The 24,555-nt window shown below is 44.7% G+C and overlaps 3 protein-coding genes and 1 long non-coding RNA gene across 6 annotated transcripts in view; 2 read left to right on the top strand and 2 right to left on the bottom strand.

Moving 5' to 3' along the window:
- Nucleotides 1-2,079, bottom strand: part of cyp17a2 (cytochrome P450, family 17, subfamily A, polypeptide 2) — a 7,916-nt gene extending 5,837 nt beyond the window's left edge. The window contains exons 1-3 of the mRNA XM_026998713.3: nt 1,888-2,079; nt 1,274-1,611; nt 174-312 (exon numbers count right to left, since the gene is read on the bottom strand). Coding sequence (XP_026854514.2) covers nt 174-312; nt 1,274-1,611; nt 1,888-2,017 — 607 coding nt within the window. The 5' untranslated portion in view covers nt 2,018-2,079. The remainder of the gene's footprint in view (nt 1-173; nt 313-1,273; nt 1,612-1,887) is intronic.
- A 3,165-nt stretch (nt 2,080-5,244) lies between these two features.
- Nucleotides 5,245-6,243, bottom strand: LOC113570354 (uncharacterized). Its single transcript, XR_003409895.3, has 2 exons — nt 6,100-6,243; nt 5,245-5,842 (listed from the first exon to the last, which is right to left on the bottom strand). It is a non-coding gene; the product is annotated as an uncharacterized LOC113570354 (long non-coding RNA).
- Nucleotides 6,244-6,372: 129 nt separating this feature from the next.
- egr4 (early growth response 4) lies at nt 6,373-8,969 on the top strand. The gene is made up of 2 exons (XM_026998751.3): nt 6,373-6,661; nt 6,931-8,969. The coding sequence occupies exons 1-2, from the start codon at nt 6,550-6,552 to the stop codon at nt 8,082-8,084; spliced, it is 1,266 nt and encodes a 421-aa protein (XP_026854552.2). The 5' UTR covers nt 6,373-6,549; the 3' UTR covers nt 8,085-8,969.
- Nucleotides 8,970-9,069: 100 nt separating this feature from the next.
- Nucleotides 9,070-18,822, top strand: si:ch73-290k24.5 (F-box only protein 41). Of its 3 annotated transcripts, XM_026998698.3 has the most exons (14): nt 9,070-10,316; nt 11,538-12,209; nt 13,160-13,349; nt 13,707-13,780; nt 14,698-14,969; nt 15,081-15,223; nt 15,595-15,678; nt 15,794-15,909; nt 16,223-16,375; nt 16,515-16,610; nt 16,790-16,908; nt 17,116-17,274; nt 17,921-18,036; nt 18,364-18,822. In XM_026998698.3, exons 2-14 carry the CDS (start codon nt 11,542-11,544, stop codon nt 18,421-18,423), a joined length of 2,250 nt encoding a protein of 749 aa, XP_026854499.3. In that variant the 5' UTR covers nt 9,070-10,316; nt 11,538-11,541; the 3' UTR covers nt 18,424-18,822. The 3 variants fall into 3 exon arrangements, with proteins under 3 accessions (XP_026854499.3, XP_035377434.2, XP_081560336.1); XM_081704210.1 differs by lacking the exon at nt 9,070-10,316 and having other exon boundaries at nt 10,449-12,209; XM_035521541.2 differs by lacking the exons at nt 9,070-10,316; nt 17,921-18,036; nt 18,364-18,822 and having other exon boundaries at nt 10,447-12,209; nt 16,790-16,859; nt 17,116-17,182.
- The last annotated feature ends 5,733 nt before the right edge of the window (nt 18,823-24,555 follow it).

Here is a 24,555-nt window from a genome sequence, read left to right on the forward strand (position 1 = left end):
TGTGTGTGTGTGTGTGTGTGTGTGTGCGTGTCTGTGTTTGTGGACACATGCGTGTGTGCATGTGAGTGTATGTGCTTGCCCATGTGTGTGAATGTGTTTGGGTGTGTGAATGTGTTTTCATGTCTGTGTTTGTGCGGCTGTGTGCATGTGTATGTGTACGCGTGTGTGTGTACCGATGGTCTGGAGCTTGTTGGAACCTTCTCCAAACAAGGCGAATGAGGAATGAACCAGTCGCCGGTGGCTCTTCCACAGCGGGCTGTAGTCCGCAAAGGCAATGTCTTTCCCCCCCCGCGACAGCAGCTCTGTGGTGACCTTGACATAATACACAAAACACAAGGTTATGAAAGTGGAAGTTGTGTGTGGGGGGGGCTATGGGTCCTTGGGGGGGAGGGTTGGTGTTGTGGAAGGATGTTAGTCCTTACTTGGAAGGAAAGTAGTCAGATTTGCATTTTTTTCTTCCAAATATCTAATAGGGTTAGGGTTAGGGTTTATTGAGACACACGGGAGTCTATGAGGCTAACATGTGGAGTTAGAAGAACATTTGCACTTGCTGTTCAGCAAGCCATTCAATGTTTGTTAAAACCTGGCACATGCATACTATAGGATCTGTATTTTTAATACACTTCTTACTAAGCTCTACCATTGTAAAGAGAAGCATGTGTCATTTCATTCACATCTGTAGTGCAGGTCAAGTTTTCAGTCTGGTGCTTGAATTTCATACTTAATTATCATGGAAAAGATTCCTGTACCTGTTAATTTTACATTTACATTTACATTTATGACATTTAGCAGATGCTCTTATCCAGACCGACTTAAAAAGTGCTTTGTCATTTACTCATAGAATATATCCAAGTACAGGATAGTAGGTTAGAATTAAACATACCAATAAACTAGAAAACTGTAGAATACAGGGATGAATGCTGATACCTAGAAGTGCAAAATACATAAGGTCTATCTTAAACAATGATAAGTGCTATAAACAATTAGTGCTATAGTTCGTTAAAAAGCATGAATAATGCCCTACAATAAGTATTAAATTAGTCAGTCAATAAAGGAGCAGAGTCAGTTGTCCTTTAAATATTCTGCAAATAGATGGGTCTTCAGTCTGCGTTTGAAGACTGCAAGGGACTCTGCTGTCCGGACAGCATCATGATACAAATCATGATACCGCAAAACTTTATCCAGAGAGGTTCTCCTCGCACATACAACAAAACACACAGCCCTTGCTCGATCCCCTCCCCGTTCCGGCATGGCAGACGCGGGCAGCCCTTACCATCTTGGGCCGCCCGGCGAAGTCCCTGCCCTTATGCAGCAGCACATCTCTGGCCAGGCCCACGCCGCTCACCACCAGTGTGCGGTGGGGCCCCACATGCAGGCCAAATAGGGGCCCGCATTCGCCGGCCAGCTGCGTGAAGAGGAGGTGCAGCGGGAGCGATGAGCGCAGGTGCAGCAGGCTGCCCAGGACGGGCACCCTGGGTAGGCTGGGCAGGGGAACATCCGCTGTGGAGGACCGAGGCCATCCCAGCATGTACTTGGCCAAAACCAGGACCAGTACAGCGGTGGAGCAACAAAGTGTGAGAGTCACCGGAGAAGTGAACAGTGTCACCAGGGCTTGAAAACAGATGGGTGTTAGAGACATTCTGAGTGAAAAACATCTTTTGCAAAATAACTGAAAAAATATCTTTTTATGCCATCAAATAGATCTCCTGGAATATATCAGATTAAAGCTCTTGATGAGATCTATCTAATGGCAAAAAGATGAAATATTAAATCAAATATTAAATCCAATTAAACCACTAAACACATTTTTAATAAATTGTAGCTACATATTAATAAACAAAGACAGCACAATATATGGCTGAAACATATCTGTGAAATGTCACTTACGTGCCTCAGGTTCTGAGCCTTCAATGCAGTCCATAGTGAGTAGGTATGTGTTTCTGGGTGCGAGTCTGTATGTGTGAGATGTAGATGACAGCACAGTCAATGTAACAAAGTCATAGATGTTAGTGTTCATCCATATTTGTAAATATTTGAATACAGTTCCAGTGTATGTAGGTGTACGTGTGGATATGTGTGTATAGATGCTAAGCCAGAAAGAAACCAAACTCCGGCCTTGAATGTTTATAAAGACTTGAACCAGAGAGAGAGGAGGGACTAATCCTGGAAAAGGTGAGGGTCAGCAAAGCAAGCCACTGCTTTCTGATAAAACTGATGACTAAAGTTTAATCTGCTGATAGAGTCAATAAACTGCTCGCTCTCTCTCTCTCTCTCTCTCTCTCTCTCTCTCTCTCTCTCTCTCTCTCTCTCTATCTCTCTCTCTCTCTCTCTCTCTCTCTCTGTGAGATCTCATGAATTAGCAGAGACAAATGTTGTCGTCCTTAGTGCACAGTAGCTTCACACAGTTATATAACTGTGTAGAGAATGAAAGATTACATGATATTACAGTCCAGACATCGTAATGCAAATCTGATTTATGTAGTTTTATAGTTTTCCCTCCAACCTTTTGGTGCATTACTCAATGTCACATTGACCCTGAGCACCGTCCTCTGCTGAAGACCCAAGGCTGAACAGCTGTACGAAACCGTATGTGTGTGTGTGTGTGTGTGTGTGTGTGTGTGTGTGTGTGTGTGTGTGTGTGTGTGTGTGTGTGTGTGTGTGTGTTTGCATGCCCTTCTCCTAGAGCCATGTATATAGTGTCAGATATATAGATATACAGAGGAACTGTGTAGTAGAGAAAAACAAATATCAAAAATAAGAAATACACAATATTTGACCTATCAAGGATAAAAAGCACACCCGAGTCATCAATAGTTTTCTGCTTACTGACTGTTGTCTTTTCATTGACATTTAAGTGTTCATCCAACTCCTCACTCTTTTGTTTATCTAGTTCGTGGGAGACATTTATATTTATGGAATTAGATAAAGCAACTTGTTTACCAGTATAACAGTACATGATCTACCCAGGAACTGAACCCAACATATTGGTGTTACCAACACCTTGCACCAGCACCTGAACCAGGTGAGCCACAGGTGCTATTCTGGCATTGCTTGACGCACGATCATTATGACACATCTCTTAGCCAAGGCCCTGCACATGTCTATGTCAAGACCACACACACACACACACACACCACAAAGAGCCAAACAGTTCTGAAAGAATGAATGTTTGAGCTCTAAATATAACTCAGTGTCAGCAAGACAGACACTTTCATGGAGGACGAATCAGATTCACTGTGATTGTGTTCCAGGTCGCCATCTTACTCAGTCCTCATGTTCATCTCAAGGGCAGATTGAGGCTGATGCAAGACCAACCTCACCCACTGAAACCTTAACCCTGTCAATCAGCGAAAGAAATGAAAACACTGATTTCAGATCAGTTAACACTAAAGATTATGTTAGCTTCTCCCAGTAATTACCTGGTGTATTCTTGTAAGAAAACGTAGGAATCTAGGATTCATTTTTGTTGGTAGGAGTGCAGTGGAGATAATTTTACAGTAAAAGAAGTTTACATATAGGCTAGACTGAGCTGATTCAGGCGAGCTGCCGTGGGAGGCAGTAGCACATCAACTTGTTACAGTTTTCATATAATTTCTGCTTAATATAGCGTGTTACGTAGGCGGAATGACCATGACTCTGTATAATTACTATCTATTATTCGCTCTCAAAGTTAACATGGCTGTTAAACAGACAATATATCTATTTTTACAGTGAGAAAGAAAGCCGCATCCGCCAATCAGGGTCGCTGAATGCAGAGGCGAGCTGACATTCACACACTGGAGCTTCCGCCGCTGGAGAGCTTGGCGGGCACGCGCTCTGTAGGCGCTGGTATTTTTAGAGGCGCGGGGAATGCCTCGTGCTCGACAGCCTTCCGAAACGGGAATGGGGTACCCTGGCGCGCGCCTACGCCTCGGAGACTCAGTCAAATGGGAGAAATGTCCGAGAGAGAGAGAGAGAGAGAGAGAGAGAGAGAGAGAGAGAGAGAGAGAGAGAGAGAGAGAGAGAGAATAAATCACGTACATCTTATTTATGGGCAGCTCCATTTTTGGTCTATATCCGGAAACAAAACTGTGTCACAAAAATGGCGATTTATGCTTTAAAGATTAAATCTTGCAGAATAAATAACCAGTAGCGAATAATAATCCCATTATTATTATTATTATTATTATTATTATTATTATTATTATTATTATTATTATTATAAAAGAAACACTAACAGTAATAATAATACTATTATTAGTTAGAACATTATTATTATTTAACAGCAACAACAAAACAACAATAATAATAACACTATTCAGTATGAAGTTTAAATGGCTTTTTCAAAGACATTGTCTTTGTGCCTTTTACTTTCTGATTACAACAATATCAGAAAGTTGATAGCATATAAAGAATGATAGATGAGAGAAGTGTTTAATATTCTTAATGTGATTTTTTGCACATCACTTTTAGAGCATTTAGCACTTGAATCAACAGACTAATAGAATACTGACATCAATATGTCCGTAGATTTTCTCAACTGTTACAATACCCTACATTCAGGGAGTAACTTCTTCAGAATTGCAAAAAGCACCAAAATTAAAACTTAGTAATTGTAACAGTCAGCAAAAAAAAATAAAAAATAAAAAATAAAAAATCCAGAATGGTATTCTAACAACTGGCCTCTCAAGTACAAGGGAATCCCCCGTAGAACAGCAGATCTGTGAGATGTTAAGTGAATGGTGTGACCAACCAAAACACACTCAGTCTCAGTGTCCTACGAAACTGAGAAATGTTAAATCATAGGATGGTTTATAGTATAATAAAACAGTACTAGTGTTAAAATGTTCATAAATAATGCATCCTCAAGAATAAAATAAACCAGTTTCCTGAAGATACCACCTTGTTATCATAGGATCCTAAACTGTAACAATACTTTAGGTCTTGGGAATAACCTGTTCAGTACTGCAGGAAAACAAGTACACAGAAGGGTATTTAAAACTAAAAACCAGTTTCTCATGTAAAAGGGACTGCCTTGAAGAACAGTAGATCTGTGAGATGTTTAGTGAGTGGTGTGGCCAACCAAAATACAATCACACTTTAAAAGGAAACACAAAAGAGGCCATTAAAGAAAAATGAATTACTATCTACATGTGCAACAGGCTTTTTCAGTAGATCTACATAGGCGCTGTGTACAGAATTCTGCAATGTAATCAAGCACCGACAACAGGGAGATACATTACCCACTCAAAACAAACAAACCACTCAAAAAAACAAAGGTTTTATTGTCCACTCAAAATTGAACCTTATCAAAATAGTTTAGGCTAATGCAAAACTTAAAAATGAACAACTTAATCGTACATTAAGCCAATAAACAACAAATAATGTCACTGAATTAAAAGTACACACTGGAGAGACATTAAAAATACTCAAGCACTTAGCTGTGATTAAAAAAATACAAATACGAAAGAAAGATCCAGAAACGCACTTGTTAAGTTTAAAAATACAGCTCACATAGTACTTTCGGTTTAGTGATTAAAAACGAGTTAATTAACCAGATAGTACTGCATAAAGTAGCCTAATCGTAAATCAAATACATACAAAGTACAATAGTTAGGCAAGTTAGTTAGCTATATAACAAAATGAAGTAAAACTGCACTGAGCAGCATTAAAATGTCTCTTCCGGCGGATAGGAACGGAAAGTTCCGAACTCGGGTGCATCGGCGTACTCTTGGCGCTGTCCGTGGTGCTGAATGTTGCACTTCGAGGAGGCTGTTGCAAGAGACTACTGTAACTTAGACTTAAACTTGTTGATCCAAGCTCTGAACAGTCTGATGTACTTTCATATAAGACTCACACCGCTCTGCAAAAATATATATAGTGACATCCCTTGAGCATATAAAGATAGCCACGTCTTTCGACGATGCCAGAGACGCAAAGACAAAACATAAACTATTACATATACAGGTATCAAACATTTCATGGCTCATAACCAACTTCGTTTTGGGCTTTAAAGGATTTGAGTTTTGGAGATATTACATGCATTCTCTCGCACGCAGTGATGATTGACTTTTAGGCTATTTTTCCACCAGATAAACAAATAATACGTAAGATATTTACCATTAAGGCGTTCCAGTGCCCTCCATTCACAAAGAGTTCAGTCTGAGCAACATTTTTCCGCATTGGTCTTCAGGAAAATTGCCTCTACGTCACAGTCCCGTGCCCATTTTCGGAGGGGAACCCCGTCACATCCTCTGCCCATTTATGGGCAGGAGTTGACCGAAGTCAATACACGGCAGGGAATCCTCATGCCGACGTAGATGACAGGGAAGGCGGAGCCCCGGTGGAGCCAAACCATATAAAAGAGGGACGAGGGATTCCGGTAAACACAGCGACGGGAACAGAAACCGAAAAGCGACTAAACGATCTGCACTTAACAGGAACGCGAAAGGGAATCCCGTAACATAAACCGGAGGTTTATTACTTCACTCTCTAGGGGAGTGGTATTTAGGTGACCTGTGGATTGCGGCTTCTCCTTGTAACGGAACCAGAACGAAAAAACAAACAAACATGTTCAATACAGTGGACTTCAGCGCGTTGGATTTCCTCTGCACAGTGACAGAGAACGCTGCACAGGCGTCCCTCGAGATCCAGCGACCTGCTCAGACAGTGCCCAATTCCGGTAAGTGCATTGTGACATTTCAGCCAATTTTGTGCGATAAATTTACGAAATTAGTCTTTATCTTAACTAAAATGAAAACGTAACCCACTGTTTTAACGCGTGCAAAACCTATGATCTGTTTTGCAAAAATATTTAGGCAATATATGGGTATTAATCTTTACTTCAATAATTGAACTGATGTGCTGATCACGTTAGACCGAAGGCAGTGAGTCATATATGCATCAGTGGGCGCAAGCTTATGTAATGACACCTCCCCCCCTCCCTCCCAGGCTGTGGGCTCCTGAAACCTAAAGTTGAGCAGCCTGATCCTGATTTTCTGCTAGACCAAGGTGAATGCTCTAGCGACGGGCTGCCTCCGTCTCCACTGGGGTATATCGGCCGTTTCCACACGGATGCTGCACCATGCAGCGCAGACACTCTCCTCAACATGATCACGGAAATCGTCGGCAACTCCACAAATCCAGACTTCGCGATCCACCCCGAAGACTTTTCTCCGGCCGCACTAAGTGAGAACTCCCGTGGTAGCGCACTCTTCCGTCAAGAATCCGTGGGCTCCACGGGGAGCTCCACGCCTTCTCTCGGTTCCCCGGAGCCGTTTTGCAGCGACTCGGCAGATGACTTTATGGACGTTGTGAGCCTGCAGCAACCGTTCCCCGTGACTGTTAAGCAGGAATGGGACAGCAGTTGCCATGGCTGCGACCTCTTTGATGAGTTTAACATGTCAGAAAGCCAGGACGCAGACCTGGATGACATAATCGACCTGCTCTCTCCACTTTGCCCAGAGACGGACTCCGCGGCTGCTTTAGACACTTGGATAAAACAGGAGCCATTTTACCTAGATGAATGCACGCAAAACATTCCGAGCCCGTTGAACAACTCGCCTAACTTCACTGCCCAGATTTCAGCCCCCGCCCCGTCCTCTCTGCACGGAAACACTGTCTATAGATCTTTCCCCCACGGCCAAGTGCTTGACCTGGGCTGCTCCTCCACCGCACTGGCGGATGTGCTGGACTCGCTGCTTTTCTCCAACTCTTTAACGACCAAGAGCCGATCCCAAACTGCCAAATCGACAACCAGGAAAGGTGCCGCTCGGGAAAAACCGTTTTGCTGCCCCGTGGAGAGCTGCGATCGCCGCTTTTCTCGCTCCGACGAATTGAACCGTCACGTGCGCATCCACACCGGTCACAAGCCGTTCCAGTGCTGCGTTTGCATGCGCTGCTTCAGCCGTAGCGACCATCTCACCACACACATGCGCACGCACACCGGAGAGAAGCCTTTCTCCTGTGACGTGTGTGGACGTCGCTTCGCGAGAAGCGACGAGAGGAAGAGGCATGGGCGCGTGCATCTGAAGCAGCGGGAGAGGATGCAGCAGAAGACGGGGCTCTTGGCGGCTTGCGCGTTTTCCTTGCCGGGACTTGTGTGAACGCGCACAGCAGTTTCTGACCTGCTATGATCACTCGGTGTGAGAAAGCTGATTGTTAACGTAAAGTACAGTTCACGTGACTGAGCTGGTAAGAGGTTCAAGCAAGGGGGATGCCTGAAGACGTTTGAAATGGGGCGAAATGTGTCGATCAGCAAACGTTGTGTGACGTTACGAGTATGAAATGTGGAAGAATGTGACTGAACGGGAAAGCGACACAATTTTCAGCACATTCTGCACGATGGACAGATTCTGTGCTGCCGTTGCTCTGACGAGGTCTTTGCGCTAACAAATTCAGAAAGAGGTGACTCTGGACACAAGCTGGGCGCTAGTCTTTCGAATGTCGTACTGTCGTTAATTAAATGACCTGCATGTTTTATTCACTATGACATGATTGACACCCCTAGACCACGTTGGCATGCACTTGTGGTTTATATCTGTTTATCAAACTTTCTGCGGTCTCATTGTTTTATTTTGATACCTTGCAGTGTTTTATCCGCACTGAAGAAGTCTATATTTGTATTTTTTGACTGTATTTTTCTACGGTTCATTTTCAGAGGAAAATAAGATACATTATATCTTCTTATAGGTTTTAACAAATTCTTGTATTCAACTTTTGACAATGAAATATGCTTGACTGGTTCATGCGAACCAAATGCAGATGAAAACATCAGCATAGTAGTTGAGTCGCAGTAGCACACTTAGTTGTGCATATATTTTCGGCTATTTATACCAGGATAGCCAGCGTTGTTTAAATAGCCTATTATTGTCTATTTGCCTTTTAAAACAAATGAACACGTTCTTGTGCAATGCCACGCTGTTTAAAGCCTTATGGGTATTTGAAGGAAATATTGAATGTCTGAAATAAAATGGAGTATTTATTGATTACATTTGAATGATTCATTGAACAAATGAATACACACACGCACAAAAATCAGAAAACAAACAAAAAAATTGTCTTCTCACAAAAATTCAAACGCAAACACGGGAGAGAGAAAGATATTTAAATCTTTATTCTTTGTACTTGACCATCAAACATCAGGAAACAGTTCAGCGATAATTCGAGTGATAACTTACAGCAATAACAGCCCTCTCTGCTGTTCAAGCACAGTAGTGTCGCGCAGGTTTGCGGGAACTACGCTTTGAACCAGGGGAGTGGTCACTTAGTTCAAGTACTAAAAGGAAATAATATAAATAAATTATTAACACAATAATGTCATAATTTGGGGTTTTATTTTAGACTAGACGTTTTTATCGAAACAGAATCGATCAGAAAAACATGTGCGTACGTTTTAAACTAATGTGCGTTCGGGTTGGATTTGCTGTTCTCTCCTCGGATCTGGTTCTACAACCTACCACAATTAGTTTCGACTTCGCAGTGTTACTGACTGAGAAACTTTCTGTGAAAGACAGTCACCGCATTTTTACAAATCCTGAACCCTACTCGACCACAACTCCTATATGTGTAAACTTGCTTGTTAGATTAGTCTTACGATATTGCACGATCATTCGCGTAATCATTATCCATCCTTGGATCCAAATGAATCATGTCTTTCGTTTCCACGTAAAAATGTTACCTATATAGTTTAGTGCTCTGTGACTACAGATCCATTTCTCATTCCTCCATTCGCATTCCTCGCCATAGTGTACTCCTGCCATACAATCCTTGACACGGCACTGCTCTGTACAGGTCTCGGAGACCTTAATTGAAACTGTGCGTTCTCTTTTTTAAAAACGTGTCAGCCAATCCACCTTTAATTGCGTGAAAAACGGGTACATAGAGTCATTTGTTATCGCTATTAATCGATATAATCTTATTTGTTGACGTAATCGTGTTTTCTTTTTTTTCTTTTTTTTAAAGACCGACATCTTCAGTCCACCCACGAATCATGAGTATCATCAGTGCAGTGCCGCTTCAGCACCCCGCGTATCCAGGACAGAGCCGTGCAGCTGCGAGGCTGTTCCGGGCTTGAGCGCCCGGTTCCCTTTAACGTCCCTCCCAAGCCGTCTGATGAACGGACAGCACGTGGCTTCGACCGCACTCGGTGAGTGACGTCACGAACGGTTCTCAGAACCGAACCCGCTGGAGCCGCGCGCGGACCTCTGCGCGCTCGGACACGACGAAGAGCAACGGAAGGATACAGCAAAGGTTCCGGAGCCGTCGCCGTCACCTGACGTGCCCAGGCGTCCGTGAGCTGAAGCTGCCAGTGCGGTGGGAGTACGCGGGGAAACTGAGTAAGTATGTTTCCACTTATATATGGATCCGTTTTAAGCGGGTGTCCGGTCATTAGCACGCGCTTTTCAGCATGAGAAATAGTTTAGTTGGGCTTGGTTTGTTTTTGGGTTTTTTTTCTGAAATGAAGAAGGTGAGTTCAGTTGGGCTGGGTCGGGTTGTCCGTATAGGACACACGGGACGAACCGCTTTTCCGGTAGAAGAACTACACAGCCAATGTGGCAGACCGGTTCCTTCCGACGTTTCCTCAATTTGTGAGCCTTGAGAGTAACGTAAATAATTTCGCAGTATGATGTAAAACACACTACACTGTATATATGCAATTACTGTAATGCATGTAGAGCGCACTTCACGCTGCAGGTTTGTGTATTCTACACAGATGGAAAATGCATTATTGGCTGCAGATGGAAACGGAACAGTTTTTCTTATTGTAGGTCGAATAATATCTCAAGGACCGAATTCAAAATTCAGCGCCGCTTCAGCGGGGAATTCTGACCAGGGTCTTGCGCCATTGGGCCATATGAGATGGCAGCGGCTTTGTCTGCGTGCCATTCTAGCGTGCATAACGTGCTGTCCCGGGGAGCGCGTGCACTCGCTGTCTACATTCCTGCAGATCTCACTTGGCATTTTCACACCGACAGACGCGCGGACGCGTGTGCTTCCTCACCGATATCATAGGACAATACGGTGACGAATAAACCAAAGAAGTTAAGTATGAGTCTAAGAAAATCCAACATAGGCCTACCGAGCGGTAAAAACGGAATGTTTATTAAACGTGACTTCTAGAGAGCGTGATTGATTTCGTGCTGTATTCAATATGTAATTGATGCAATGATGGAGAGAGCGAGAGAGAAAGATGGAGAGTCTGTTGTTCACGGTTATTCGGTTTCACACAGCCAAGGTGTGTGTGTGTGTGTGTGTGTGTGTGTGTGTGTGTGTGTGTGTGTGTGTGGCGCGGGAGGTACCACCACCTCCACGCGGTACTGAACAGAGCGCATAGCGTGACCTAATTACTACTCCACACTGTCCCGTTTCATCGCATTGTGGCTTCACTATCTCTGAAAATAAATACAAGGCTTATTCAGAAAGGAAAGATATCTGAATGTAACTATTAAGACTAAATAAATATAACAGACTTTTCTAACAACCTGAACTTGAATGTTTGTTTTGTTCGTGTGTGTGCACGTGTGTGTGTGTGTGTGTGTGTGTGTGTGTGTGTATAGAACAATGACCACCAGTGAACTGTCAGTGCATTGTCCTGACTGTGGACAGGCATGCGGCTTTGGAGATCTGCAGACATGCAGCCACACCTGCCAGAGGATCTGTCTCACTACCAGAAGGAACTCAGAGGGGGCCCTGACGACTTTTCCCACCCAGCAGCAGTGCTCTCCTCAGGGGAACAATGAGATGAACCACCCCTTATATTTGGAGCTTTTGGATAGGCTAAGTCTGGCCTCCTCCACCACCATTCCTCTCAGCCAGCTCCTCGTCCGGGGGCGTGCTTCTCCTCCTCTCTCTCCCTCCCTCTCTCCTATGGTAACCGTGGCGGTGAGTTCCGGGCCAGGGGGTGCGGAGGCCGCGTCCGGCCGAGGCTTAGCCCGGCCGAGTGCGCCGTGGCCGGGCAGGCCGGAGGTGGAGGCCAGGCTGCAGAGGCTGGCCCTTGAGGTCCAGGAGAGGCTGGCCGTCCGGCTGGAGGCACTGCGGGAGGAGGTGAAGTGGAGGAGCACGGAGGTGAGCAAGGTGAGGATGGAGGGAGAGAGGATGGAGGGCGAGAGGCAGCAGGCGGAGGAGAGGGCGGCGCAGCTGGCCCAGCAGGTGGAGGTCTCCGTGGAGATGCTGGCCAGCCTGAGGCAGGAGCTGATGGAGAGGGAGGAGCAGCTTGACCTCAAACATCAGTAAGAGTGTGTGTGTGTGTGTGTGTGTGTGTGTGTGTGTGTGTGTGTGTGTGTGTGTGTGTGTCTGTGTGTGTGTGTGTGTGTGTGTGTGTGAGAGAGAGAGAGAGAGAGAGAGGGGGAGAGAGAGAGAGAGAGAGAGAGAGAGAGAGAGAGAGAGAGAGAGAGAGAGTGCATGCTTCTCATATTTATTTGAAAGTGAGAAACATTTAAAAATGTCATCCTGACAAAATCCTGACCCTGGCTATATGGCAACACAATAACAGCTTTTGAGTTTGTAAAAGGGCTTTTGATTAGCGCTGCTATGATGTTGAGCAGATTGCACCGAAATGTGCAGAACATCACAGGATCACAGTGGAACTTGGCTAATAGCCTTCACAAAAGTGTAGTCTGGGGTAGACTTGCAAGCCGGGTGCCTCAAGTGCTCATAGAGGGCGCTCATGAGCACTGCCGTTGGGGGAAATGAAAGAACTGGGATGCCCTACATCCTTGCACATCTAAATGGGCATGCACAAACGAGGGATGCAGTACTGTAAGTATGAGTTATGGGACGACGCTTTAGTCTTCCGTTGCCATGGCAGCATTTTTTAAGGCCTATTTCTGTGGGAGCCTGCTTCGTTGCCTGATGAGAAATTGGACAGTAGAGTAGGGCAGGACTCTGGGGCACTTTGTGGAGTGATGCAACACACTCACACAGTCTGGAGGTCTTTGAGTTCAGTTTATTTAGTGAAGCCATTTCTCAGAAATATGCTTACGTGTCTCACACGTCAAATAAACTTTCCATAAAGGATACACGAGAAATGATTCAAATGAATACATTTGTAATGTGAACGTGTTCAAGAATGTGTGTATAATTAGAGTGAGTGAGCTGGCTAGGTTTTGGAAAGAAAGCAGTATATTGGCAGAGTCATGCATGTGTGTGTGTGTGTGTGTGTGTTTTGTGTGTGTACCAGAGAGGTTTGTGAGTTGGACAGGTTTGTACGAGAGACCGCATTCAGGGAAGCGGGTGCTAAGCTCCGCCTGCAGGGCTTCATTGAGGATCTGCTGGAGAGGGCGGAGCGTGCAGAGAGGCGGCTACAGGACCTGCACGCTTGCTCCCAGGCGCCCACTCGCGCTGCTATGCCCCACACAGCCGTGCACCAGGTAGGATCTGGATCTGCATCTATCCAGTAAAGCACTGTCATTGGCACTTCTGCCTGTAGAACGGGCGGCTCTAGAATATTCTAAACTTACGTGGCAAGTAAAAAAAAAAACATAAACATATAAAATTAGCCTAGATGATAGATGCCCAGCGGTGGGTCTTGGAGAGCAGGAAAATCCAGAAAATCTTGGTGATTTGTTTTTATTTATTTATTATTATTATTATCATTATCTTATTATTATTATGCTTAATATTATTACTGCCTACAGATAAAAGATTTCTGTAGTTTTCTGTAGTTTTGTAGTTCTTCGTAGGGCTCCTAACTTAATGTCATTCCGTGTTCATCCCCTCCTTGACAGAGGAGCTACAGTGTATCAGGCATGTCCAAGCGCTGCTACCCTCGCTGTGATGCCTGGGGCAGTGCCATTACTAGGTAACTCTAGCATCTCTACAGTAAGCACATTAACACAGAGAACATGATGTAGTAACAATGGTGACGTTTGGCTAATAGTACATTTCAGTAGCTTTTTATCACAGCACCCTGAAGACGAGTTTGTCCCTGTTTCAGTGGAAAGTGGAAAGAATGCTTGCATGTCAATGTTAGCTTTCCTAACTGCATTTTCAAAAAATGGCATTTTCATAATAGTGATGTAACATTAATTAACACCTCAGTCAAATGAGGAAATGCATATTGATCTGTTCACCAGGCACATCATTATGTTTATGTTCAGAAACAAAACAGCTGTGAAAGACTATGAAAGAAAAAGGAAGCATGCAGAACTAGACTCTTATCTTTCAAAAAAAATATTGTCATGGGACACGTGGTACGGCCTGCCCTGTGAAAGGGGGTTCACTCTTGTCTATGGCCACGCCCCCGTGAAGGCACGCACCTGTACGGGGTTAAGTGTCAGTGTTTGTTAATCTATTTAAACCCCTGTCAGTACGTCCCTCTCTGTTGGTCATTGTAACAAAGCTTATGTTAGTATCCGTGTTTGTCTAGTCTATGTACATGTTACAATTGTTGTTGTTAGGGTTAGGTGTGTTTATGTTCTCTGTTAATGTCATGTGTGAGTGCCACAGTTGTCTGTTACATGTTGTATCATTAAATGTTTCACTACATCGAGAGAGTCTGTGCGTCCTGCTCCACGCCCTTCGGCAATCTGGCATTCGTTACAAATATAAGCCTTAGTGCAGCTTTTGAACACTGACGTTCATTAAACAAGTCTAAACATTTCAAGATCCTAATACATTCAGTTTCAAAATGTTGATGGATCCCAGTTGGCTTTAGTATTAGGTGCAGAAGCACAGGACTGTGGGTGACGTGTTGTCCCTGGTGTGTCTCGCACGCAGGGGCAGTGCTGGCAGGAGGCTGTGGACACTGTCCCTGGGGTCGTGGGGGTGTCAGGTGGACAGGGAGGGGGTGCAGACCCCTCCTGATACACAGTGTTACCATATGCTGTGCGGAGGTCCCGAGGGGCCGGAGAGGGAGAGGGCCCCTCCGTCTCCCTGCTGGACCCCCCACACACAGCCAGGGCCCGAGGACGACTCGGACAGCTGGTCTATCTACACAATGGAATCCCAGGAGGACCTGCAACAACACTGCAGAATGTACAGCAAGACGGGTAACACACACACACACACACACACACACAGTAACAGACTTACTTTAATAGAAATGTTTGGCTTCATGAAATTAATCTTTCTGCTTTCTTTGTGGTACTGGTCTTGCACAGAGCATGCCTTCCACAGCCTGACTTGTCGCCATGACAACAGACCTGACGAATCAATGATGTGTTCAGAGCAAATGAGGATGAGGGCGTGGCTTTTCTGTGTATTCACCTACCTGGACACACGTTCCCTCCTCATTGCTGCACAGGTGTGTGTGTGTGTGTGTGTGTGTGTGTGTGTATGTGTGTGTGTGTGTGTGTGTGTGTGTGTGTATGTGTGTGTGTGTGTGTGTGTGTGTGTGTGTGTGTGTGTGTGTGTGTGTGTGTGTGTGTGTTTGGTTTATATTTGATCCATTTTGTGATTTATATAGTTTGACTGAGTATAATTAACTCTTTGTGTGTGTGTGTGTATGTGTGTGTGTGTGTGTGTGTTTGGTTTATATTTGATCCATTTTGTGATTTATATAGTTTGACTGAGTATAATTAACTCTTTGTGTGTGTGTGTGTGTGTGTGTGTGTGTGTGTGTGTGTGTGTGTGTGTGTGTGTGTGTGTGTGTGTGTGTGTGTGTGCGTGCTACAGGTATGTAGGGATTGGTGGAGTGTTGCCCGTCACCCTGCAGTATGGACCAGAGTAACACTAGAGAACACACGAATCTCATCCAGGGTAGGACAGTTCTGTGTCAATTGTTGGGCATGTACACACACATACACGTACATGCACATGGTGTTCCAGTCCTCAAATGATGTGTTTGTGTGTGTGTGTGTGTGTGTGTGTGTAGTTCTTGGTGACTCTGTCTCACTGGTGTAGTCAGACACAGTTTCTTGTCCTGCAAAACCTCAAACCTCGATCCCGCCACAGAAAAGAGACTAAAGAGGAATATCTGAAGAGCACAAGGTAAACACACCAAAGACACACGCACATACACACAAACACATGCAAATACAAACACACATGCAAACACACATGCAAACAGTAACACACACATGCACGCACGGACACACAAAACACAAACACACACACACATTGATCAAAGTGTAAGTCCCAGTCCCCAACTGGCTGTTGAAAGAAGCCTTCGTGAGTGTGTTTTGAGTATGTCATCTGTTACAAGCCCCGTGGTGCAGTGTACCTACAAACAAACCATTACCGCGCATACAAAGCATCATCGCATCATCAGTGAAGTCTTTCCTTTCTTTTCTCTTCTATGAAGGGGCTGTCTGGAAGTGGGGTTGGAGGCGGTGCTAAAATCAGCAGGGCGGAGTCTTACGTCTTTGGCCATCTCCCATTGCCCCAACATTTTGACGGACAGGACCCTGTGGCTGGTCAGCTGTCACTCCAGAGCGTTGCACGCCCTTACATACAGGTGCGTCACAAAAGCAAGTAAACACATCCAGCGTACTTCGCCACGCATTCACAGGAGAGCAGACGCACCATTTGAACAACGGCATGGCCGGTGAATTCCAGCGGTATGAATCGGACACCTGGTGTTTGTGAGATTTCAGGAGCTCGTCAGACCCCGTTGGGCAGGAGGTGCTATGGGCTTTGGCTGCAGGATGCCGAGACATCACCGGCTTGTTCGTAGCACCGCTGCAGCCATGGTGAGTCTTCATCACCATCATCATAATCAGCCTGCATACAGCACTACTGGTACCAGCAGTACCGTTATCACACACTCAGCTAATGTAAGAGGTAATAATATTGAATCTTGCAGCTGGTTCACAGTGTTTGCTGTTCCTCTTTTTGAATCACTAATGGGTTTTGATTTTGTGCCTCTCAGCCAACAGCCCAGTCGCTTCAGTAACCGCTGCCTGCAGACCATCGGTCGGTGTTGGCCCAACCTGCAGCAGGTGGGCGTGGGCGGGGCTGGGTGCAGAATCCAAGGACTTGCCTCATTGGGTGAGGAAGTGATGGCCGTGGCTATGGAACCGAGCTGTATTTTCACTAAATGCTGTGCAAAACAAATATTCGCATGCATTTGGAGAAATTGTGTCTCCCCTTTAGTCAGTCATCGGCTTTCGCCATTCATTGTTCTTTTTGTCTTTCATCTGCCTGCTTCTTTGTCTGTCCATCCTCCCCTCATCACCTCGACCATTCCCTCCACAGTGAGGAACTGCCCGGGTCTGTGTGTGTTGAAATTGGACCACATGAGTGAGATGAGCCAGGAGGGGGCAACAGAGCTTTGCAGGGACGGACTGCAGCAGCTCCACACGCTTGTGTTCACCTCCACACCTGTCACTGCTAGAGCCCTGCTGCACTTTACCAGTGAGCACTACACACACACACACACACACACACACACACACACACACACACACGCTTGTGTTCACCTCCACACCTGTCACTGCTAGAGCCCTGCTGCACTTTACCAGTGAGCACCACACACACACACACACACACACACACACGCGTTTGTGTTCACCTCTACACCTGTCACTGCTAAAGCCCTGCTGCACTTTAACAGTGAGCACCACACACACACACACACACGCGCTTGTGTTCACCTCCACACCTGTCACTGCTAGAGCCCTGCTGCACTTTACCAGTGAGCACCACACACACACACACACACACACACACGCTTGTGTTCACCTCCACACCTGTCACTGCTAAAGCCCTGCTGCACTTTAACAGTGAGCACTACACACACACACACACACACACACACACACACACACACACACACACACACACGTGCGCGCGCTTGTGTTCACCTCCACACCTGTCACTGCTAAAGCCCTGCTGCACTTTAACAGTGAGCACTACACACACACACACACACGCGCGCTTGTGTTCACCTCCACACCTGTCACTGCTAGAGCCCTGCTGCACTTTAACAGTGAGCACTACACACACACGCATGTGCACACCACATTTCTGTGTTAACTGGTTGTCTCTCTCTTTCCCCCAGGTGTGTGCGTAAAGCTGAAGAGTGTGGTTGTGCAGACGGGTATTGCAGATTACTTCCAGGACTCTGAAACTGAAGAAGCAAAGAGGATGTTCGACGAGATCGTGGACAGTCTGCAGGTGACGTTTCTTTTTCTACCTTCCTTTGCGCTGTGTAGTGTGTTTCACCCTGTGCTACAGACCCGAAGTGAGACTAGCCCACACAGCAGAGGTCATAAGGCTGCGTGCCCCTCATACTTAAAGGCAACCCGCTGATTTTAGGCTGTCGGTTAATAACTGTAGTAATTGCTCAGTAATTACAAACACCTGGACTGGATTTGAACCCGGATACCCAGACCTGGGAATGCTTGATTTAGGACTGATCGTCTGATATTCGGCATGACCCTTGTGCTGCTGTGCATTGATAGAAGAAATACACTGGATGACTTTTTCTGTTTTTCCTATCAGGCGCTGCAGAAGAGGCCTGGCCTATCTGATGTCCTCCAGCTTAGGGTGGACAGACCATGATGTCATCAGCTAGAACATTTTAGTAACAGAACTGTTCTGTTAATCACTGTGACAATCTGCCTAACTCTTAGGGAACCCAAACACACACATTCACACACACATGTCCATGGCACGACAGGGAACACAAAAATCTAATTGTGATAATGGGGAAAAAAAACCTCAGGTGTTAGTTGTTAGATTTCCTCCTCCACATCACACACACACACACACACACACATACACACACACAAAAACACACACAGAGAGGCATACCATATCCGTGCGCCTATGCAGTGGCACACAAAATACTCCAACACAAGCAGAAAAGTCATCCGTAAAACTAGAAATAAAGGGAATTAATCTTTAGCCTATATTACGACCTTTCTCAAACCAGACAAGATAAAAGCAACCTTTAAAGTACCATTGCTGTTGTAGTTGTGTGTTTGAATAAGATTTTGGCTCAAACCTAGACTTTAGTAAAAGTGGCTAAAGTATGGAAGGTTATGCACATATTTTAGATCTTGGCGTCTAGGACACACTGGAGACACTGCTGTCATTTGTTTAGAGGTTAGGCGTGGATGTCCCCTAAGGCAGGGAGGGATGAAGTCCAAGGTAGACAGGAGTTTAGGACACACAGCTCCTTTGACTCTCGGATGGAAACAAACACACGAAAACAAACTGCCAGTCCCACTTTCTTCGTTTCGATGCTTTTCAGCCGTGTGTGACTGGATTCCCTGGCAGGTCTTTGGGGGATCTGGTAGTCTAATGAAAGAAAAGCTTATACAGCTTAAATAGGCTGCAGGTGTAACCGGCCCATCTCTTTGGCTTATCCCCCTCCCAGCCTGTCTCCCCAGCCTGTCTCTCCAGTCTGTCTCTCCAGGCTGTCTCTCCAGGCTGTCTCTCTTCCCTGCAGACAGTACTCAACCAAGCCCTGCTGCTGCACAAGGCCCTTTGAACTTGATTGACGATAGGATGGTGAGATTCTGATTGATGATAGGATGGTGAGATTCTGATTGATGATAGGATGGTGAGATTCTGCCAGAAAGGTCAGGAACACTATAAATAGCCTAGGTACAGGAGGGCACATCCTAAATTGGCCTTTGTGATTTACTTCATGAATTTAGCTGCGAGAGCAGTTTAAGACAATCAGCCTCTCTCATATTAAAATGTTTGAGAGATTCCAAACAAATATTATTACCAGTGTAACCATGCTGTTAGAATGGATTACAATAATGCAACACAAAGCAATAGTATATACCTGATACAAGCTAGATAGTATTTCTTTTATTGATTTATTTTATGACAAAACCCACTGGGAAAAAGAGATAAATATATATACAATATATTATTAAAATATGGAGGTGGCAAGTTATGTTTTAATTGTTTTAACTGTCAAGTTGTCATACAAGTGTCCCAGGTGCATTTTAATGTTATAGGGGACAAGTCAGACAGAGTTGTTGTTGAGACCAAGATGTCTTGGGTCACATGTAACTAAAATAAACTCATGATGTGTTCTAGTTTCTGTGGACGAGCTTCAGTTGCATCATGGTCAAATTCACTGGTGTGGTCTTGTGGGAAAGCCATAAATGTAATGTGACTCAACGTGCACGCTGACGTGTATATGTGTTGGTGTGTGTGGGTGAGGGATTTATATGTGACGAACGCCAGTCCTGGAGATGGATTCAGATTGATCAGAGTTGGACACTCCTAGTTTACCGCAAGCCCCATAGTGCCTCCGAGTTACAAGATGGTGATAACCTGTAACTAAAGCAATCACTATACACTAGTGTCTTTGCTGGTGCGGCGTTTCTGCTTTGACAGGACTCGGATGGAAAGGTCAGAGGGCGTCTGACAACAGCGTCACGGTCTGCCCACTCGCAAACGTATTCAGCACGGTTTTATCCTCAACGTTTGTTCGATAGAGGTTGGTAAAGGACTGTAACGTTGCTACTGTAGTATTGTCTCTCTTCAGGGTGTCGGTCAGAACAGTGGAGAGTTCAGATGCAATTCGGCCACAGTGTTCAAAGAAACGGAATGTTCAGCACGGCGTGCTGAAGGTTCATAGTTAAAAGGTTGGAGCGTCGTGTGTGTACATTTGTGAGAAACTGTGAGGTGCACATGTATATGGGGAGGTAGGTATAGCTATAAGTGTTGGTGTTTATTTATGCATCTGTTTTTGTGTGTCTGACGCACACTTCTCACAACGGAAATAAGAAAGAATACTCACAAGCAGCTACATGCGCTCCGATGTAGAACCAGAAACCTACTGTCGGCGGTATCTGACGCCCGGACGACTCACGCCTTCGGGGCACGATCTTTCCATTGATAGAATAGTTCATGTAAAACAATAAAAAAAAAAAAAAAACCTTACAAAAACAAACCAAGCAACCATCATGAATAAGGTTATTAAAAACAAATGTGAGTGGGAAGATTGGCAATTGGCACGTTTTCACATAGTCATGTTTCTGGTGTGCGTTCCAAAATATGAAATGCAAATATATGAAATATGCAAATATACGAAAATGCATCAATTCTTCCTCATTTGACAGAGAGCTCAGTAGGCGGGGCCTGAGCACAATTCAATGTGATGTCACAGCGGACGATCAAAAGATCTAGAGGCTTTTCAGGGACAGAAGTTGTGGTTTCACTGGGTCACACGTAGGCCGTGTCGGGGGCGAAGAGGATCACATACGCTGAACTGTACCTTCTGTGAGTACAAACAAAGACTGAGACGTTCTCACACGTTGAAATCAAATAAAATGGCACAATCAAACTGTACTGTTCAGAACATCACTGTGGAATATTCACAGTCGTGTATAAGCAAGTGGGATTCGTTTATGAGAAGATCTGTGGTGAATTAGTCTGGCCTGGTCTCGTTCAACAATGTTTGACTGAATAATGTGCAAATGTATTGGGTGTTCAAAACACGCAGATTGCTTTCAATACCTTATTACAAAATGCTACTTTTCGCGCTGTCGGAGTGCTTCAAAAATCATCGTAAATCAGTGGCGTTTTGACTGGTTTAACAGTTGAAATCTGCTTTTGCGAAAGTCAACCGCGTTTGAATGGGGAAGCCGGCTGTTCCCTTCTACACCCAGACTATTGCTCAGCACGTTACGTCGGACTGCCCACAAGATCGTTTTCCCTGCTCAGACAAGATCGATTTAATTCTGCCGCTACTTATGAAGCTCAGATCATATGTGCTCCAGACAGGAAGACGTGGTGCAGTGCTGCAGTGCTGCAGCCCGCCAGCACACGAATTCAGGATCAGGGACAAATCACCTTATTGTGAATTCGTGTCAGGCATGCGGTGGTCCTCTAATCTGTGTAAAATAGGAAGAAGACTGCCCTCTCGTGGACACAAAATAGTATAGATTCGGGTGTCAAACTCAGTTGAGGCAACGGGCCACATTATGTTAAATCGGACTAAAATCGCAATTAAGCATCGATAATACAACTGGTGTAATTTGAAATATCTCGCTCTGGGGGTATAAAATGGTATGAAATATATATTTGAGATTGTTTATAGATGTGAGTGAGGGAGGTGGCGCGTTTGGTGATGAAAGAAGTATGAAAATACCAGCATGTTTTTCTTTTTACGGCATTGATTTACAATTACGAGTAAATACAATTTAAGCAAGTGAGGGTTAAGAGCCTTGCTCAGGGTCCTAACAGTGGTAACTCGACAGTGGTGGGGCTTGAACTTGCAATTTTAAGATTAGTAGGCGAAAATCTTAACCACTGAGCCACCACAGCGCATGGTCGAAGCAACTAGGGAGCACAGAGCTGCGGGTCTCCTCTCACCGTGCCTCTGTGCCTGGATGAAGACTACGCAACTGGGTTGGACAGAGCTCGTAGTCTACACGAAACAGGGGGAAAAATACGTTCAAACGTTAAGAATCCGATAGTACGTCTCGTCGAGGACCATAAATTGGTCTAGAGCTTGAGTTCGTCTGATCCGCTGCAGGAGCGGCGTGCATTTCCTCGGCCGAGGATACTGTGGTGAGAGAACAGCGAGATGAGGGCGGATAGTCGTGTGCACACGACATTTTAAAGCGTTTGATGTGTGCATGCTTTGGTCATCCCGATAGAATACACTGTAACTTCTGTGTATTTGGGGTGAAACTAGAGCCCGGAGACCCAAGTGGTCGTGTGCATTTTTTTGTTTGTTTGTTTTAAAGTGAAAATGAATTATACAATTAAAGTTATATTTTATGTGAGCATTGGGTGTCTTCTTGTTTCATGCATGGGATTTGTTTTGCTTCGGTATGACGATTATATTGGGCTGGATTAAGAGAACTGGTAGAGTTGTTTTATCCGTTACAATAACACAACTATCACATACAAATCCGATTAACAGTCTGCAATTCATTACCAGAAAATATAATTTATTCTTTTAGAAAGAGAGGCTTACATCAAGTCGAGGGCCTTATGTTTGAGACTCCGATATAAACCATAAAACATCTGTCGAGATGTGTGCGAAATGAGCGCAAGATGGGAGTTTAAGGTCCAGTAGCTACTGCGACACGTGACCAGGCTCCTGCTCGTGCCTCACCCTCTCGTCTGCCTGGCTTTTGTTCATGAATCAGGGCTTCCTACCGTCCTTTCATTCTCTTCGTTTTATTGTGAAAGATCATCTTCAAAGATTTTTTAAAGCAATCTCATTTGACAGGTCACCATCTCATTCAGCCGTTCATATTTCGTGCACATCATCGTCAGTATTGCGAACAACCGGTCAAGTTGCTAAATAATACGACCGTTGAATCGGTTTATTGGACGATTGTCTGATTTCATAGGTTTCATGAGGTCCAGTTTAACCTAATTTTCTCAGGCTTTTTTCTCGTACTGTAAAATGTCTTTAACAGGCATTTAAAAATAATTTAAATTTCACCTCATAAAAATTCACTTTATTTTAATTGGGCAACAAACACCCTGAGTGTTTCAAAACATTCAAATAGATGATTAAAAATACAAAGCGAAATGGGCGGCATAATTTAAATGTAATTATATTTGCGCTTTTTACGGTAAAGGTCAACTTTGCCATTCCTTCTCAAAAGATCTTGAGTGAAGAACAAAAATGTATTCAGGACATGGTTTTACACTTGTTATAACAGCAGACAATAGTGAAAACAGTACAAATAAATACGTAATAAGAAAATAGAACACACACTATAAACTGTACCCAACACTACTGATAAACTGCAAATCTATATACAGCAGATAAACAATCACTAAGAACAGGATCGGTAGAACAATATTAATAGGGTTTAGGTTTGTTCCTTTGCCGTTATTGTATAGTGCACGTTTGTGGCTGCTACCGCGACATTTCAATGTGTGCATATTAAAGATCGCGAGGTTTAATCTCAGGTGTGAAGTGACTGGGTACAATAGACTGTGCAAATGTATGCAGGAGTCGAGTTGAAGGAAGTGTCCTTTTTGCAGATCTGGTTAGGAGGCGGACCGCCTTGCGGAAAGAAACTGTTCATGCGTTTAGAGGACTTAGCCCGGACGCTCCGTAGCCTTCGTCCAGACAGGAGACCAGTAAACAGACTGTTTATGGGGTGAGAGAGATCCTTCCTGATCCAACAGGAAGTGTAAATGTCCTTGATGGCAGGAACACTTGACCCAGTAACGCGCTGTGGTCTTCGCCACAACCACTGCAGTGAATTCCTGTCTGAGGCAGAGCAGTTTCTGCCCCAGACAGTGATGCCTCACGCACGGCAGGATGGTCGTGCACATAGTGGCCGTCTTGTGTTCCGTTAGGAAGCAGAGGCGCTGTTGAGCTTTCTTCAGTGAGGGCGACGTGTTCAGGGACCATGAGAGGCTGTTTCTGATGTGCAATCCCAGGAACGGGAAGCTGTGCAATATTTCCACTTTACCACGGCACGCTTGACATTAATTCACAATAAAGTGTTTTGTTAGGTTGTTCTGTGAAACTGAAACTATTTGTAAAATATGTAATCCCTTACATTAAAAATAAATACATGTAATCTTTTTTTTTTTTTTTTTTTTTTTTTTTTTTTTACAGCATCCGTAACTAGGCTACCCGGGGTGCACTAAGACCCGGCGGATAACAGTCTCTAGGCGTCTTACGCGCGGTCACGAATGGGCGCTCACCTGCTTTAGGACGTCGCGCAGAAAGGGTGAGGAGAG

The sequence above is a fragment of the Electrophorus electricus genome, chromosome 21, assembly GCF_041902795.1.
Source record: "Electrophorus electricus isolate QZ-2024a chromosome 21, ASM4190279v1, whole genome shotgun sequence".
In the NCBI taxonomy this organism is placed as follows: domain Eukaryota; kingdom Metazoa; phylum Chordata; class Actinopteri; order Gymnotiformes; family Gymnotidae; genus Electrophorus; species Electrophorus electricus.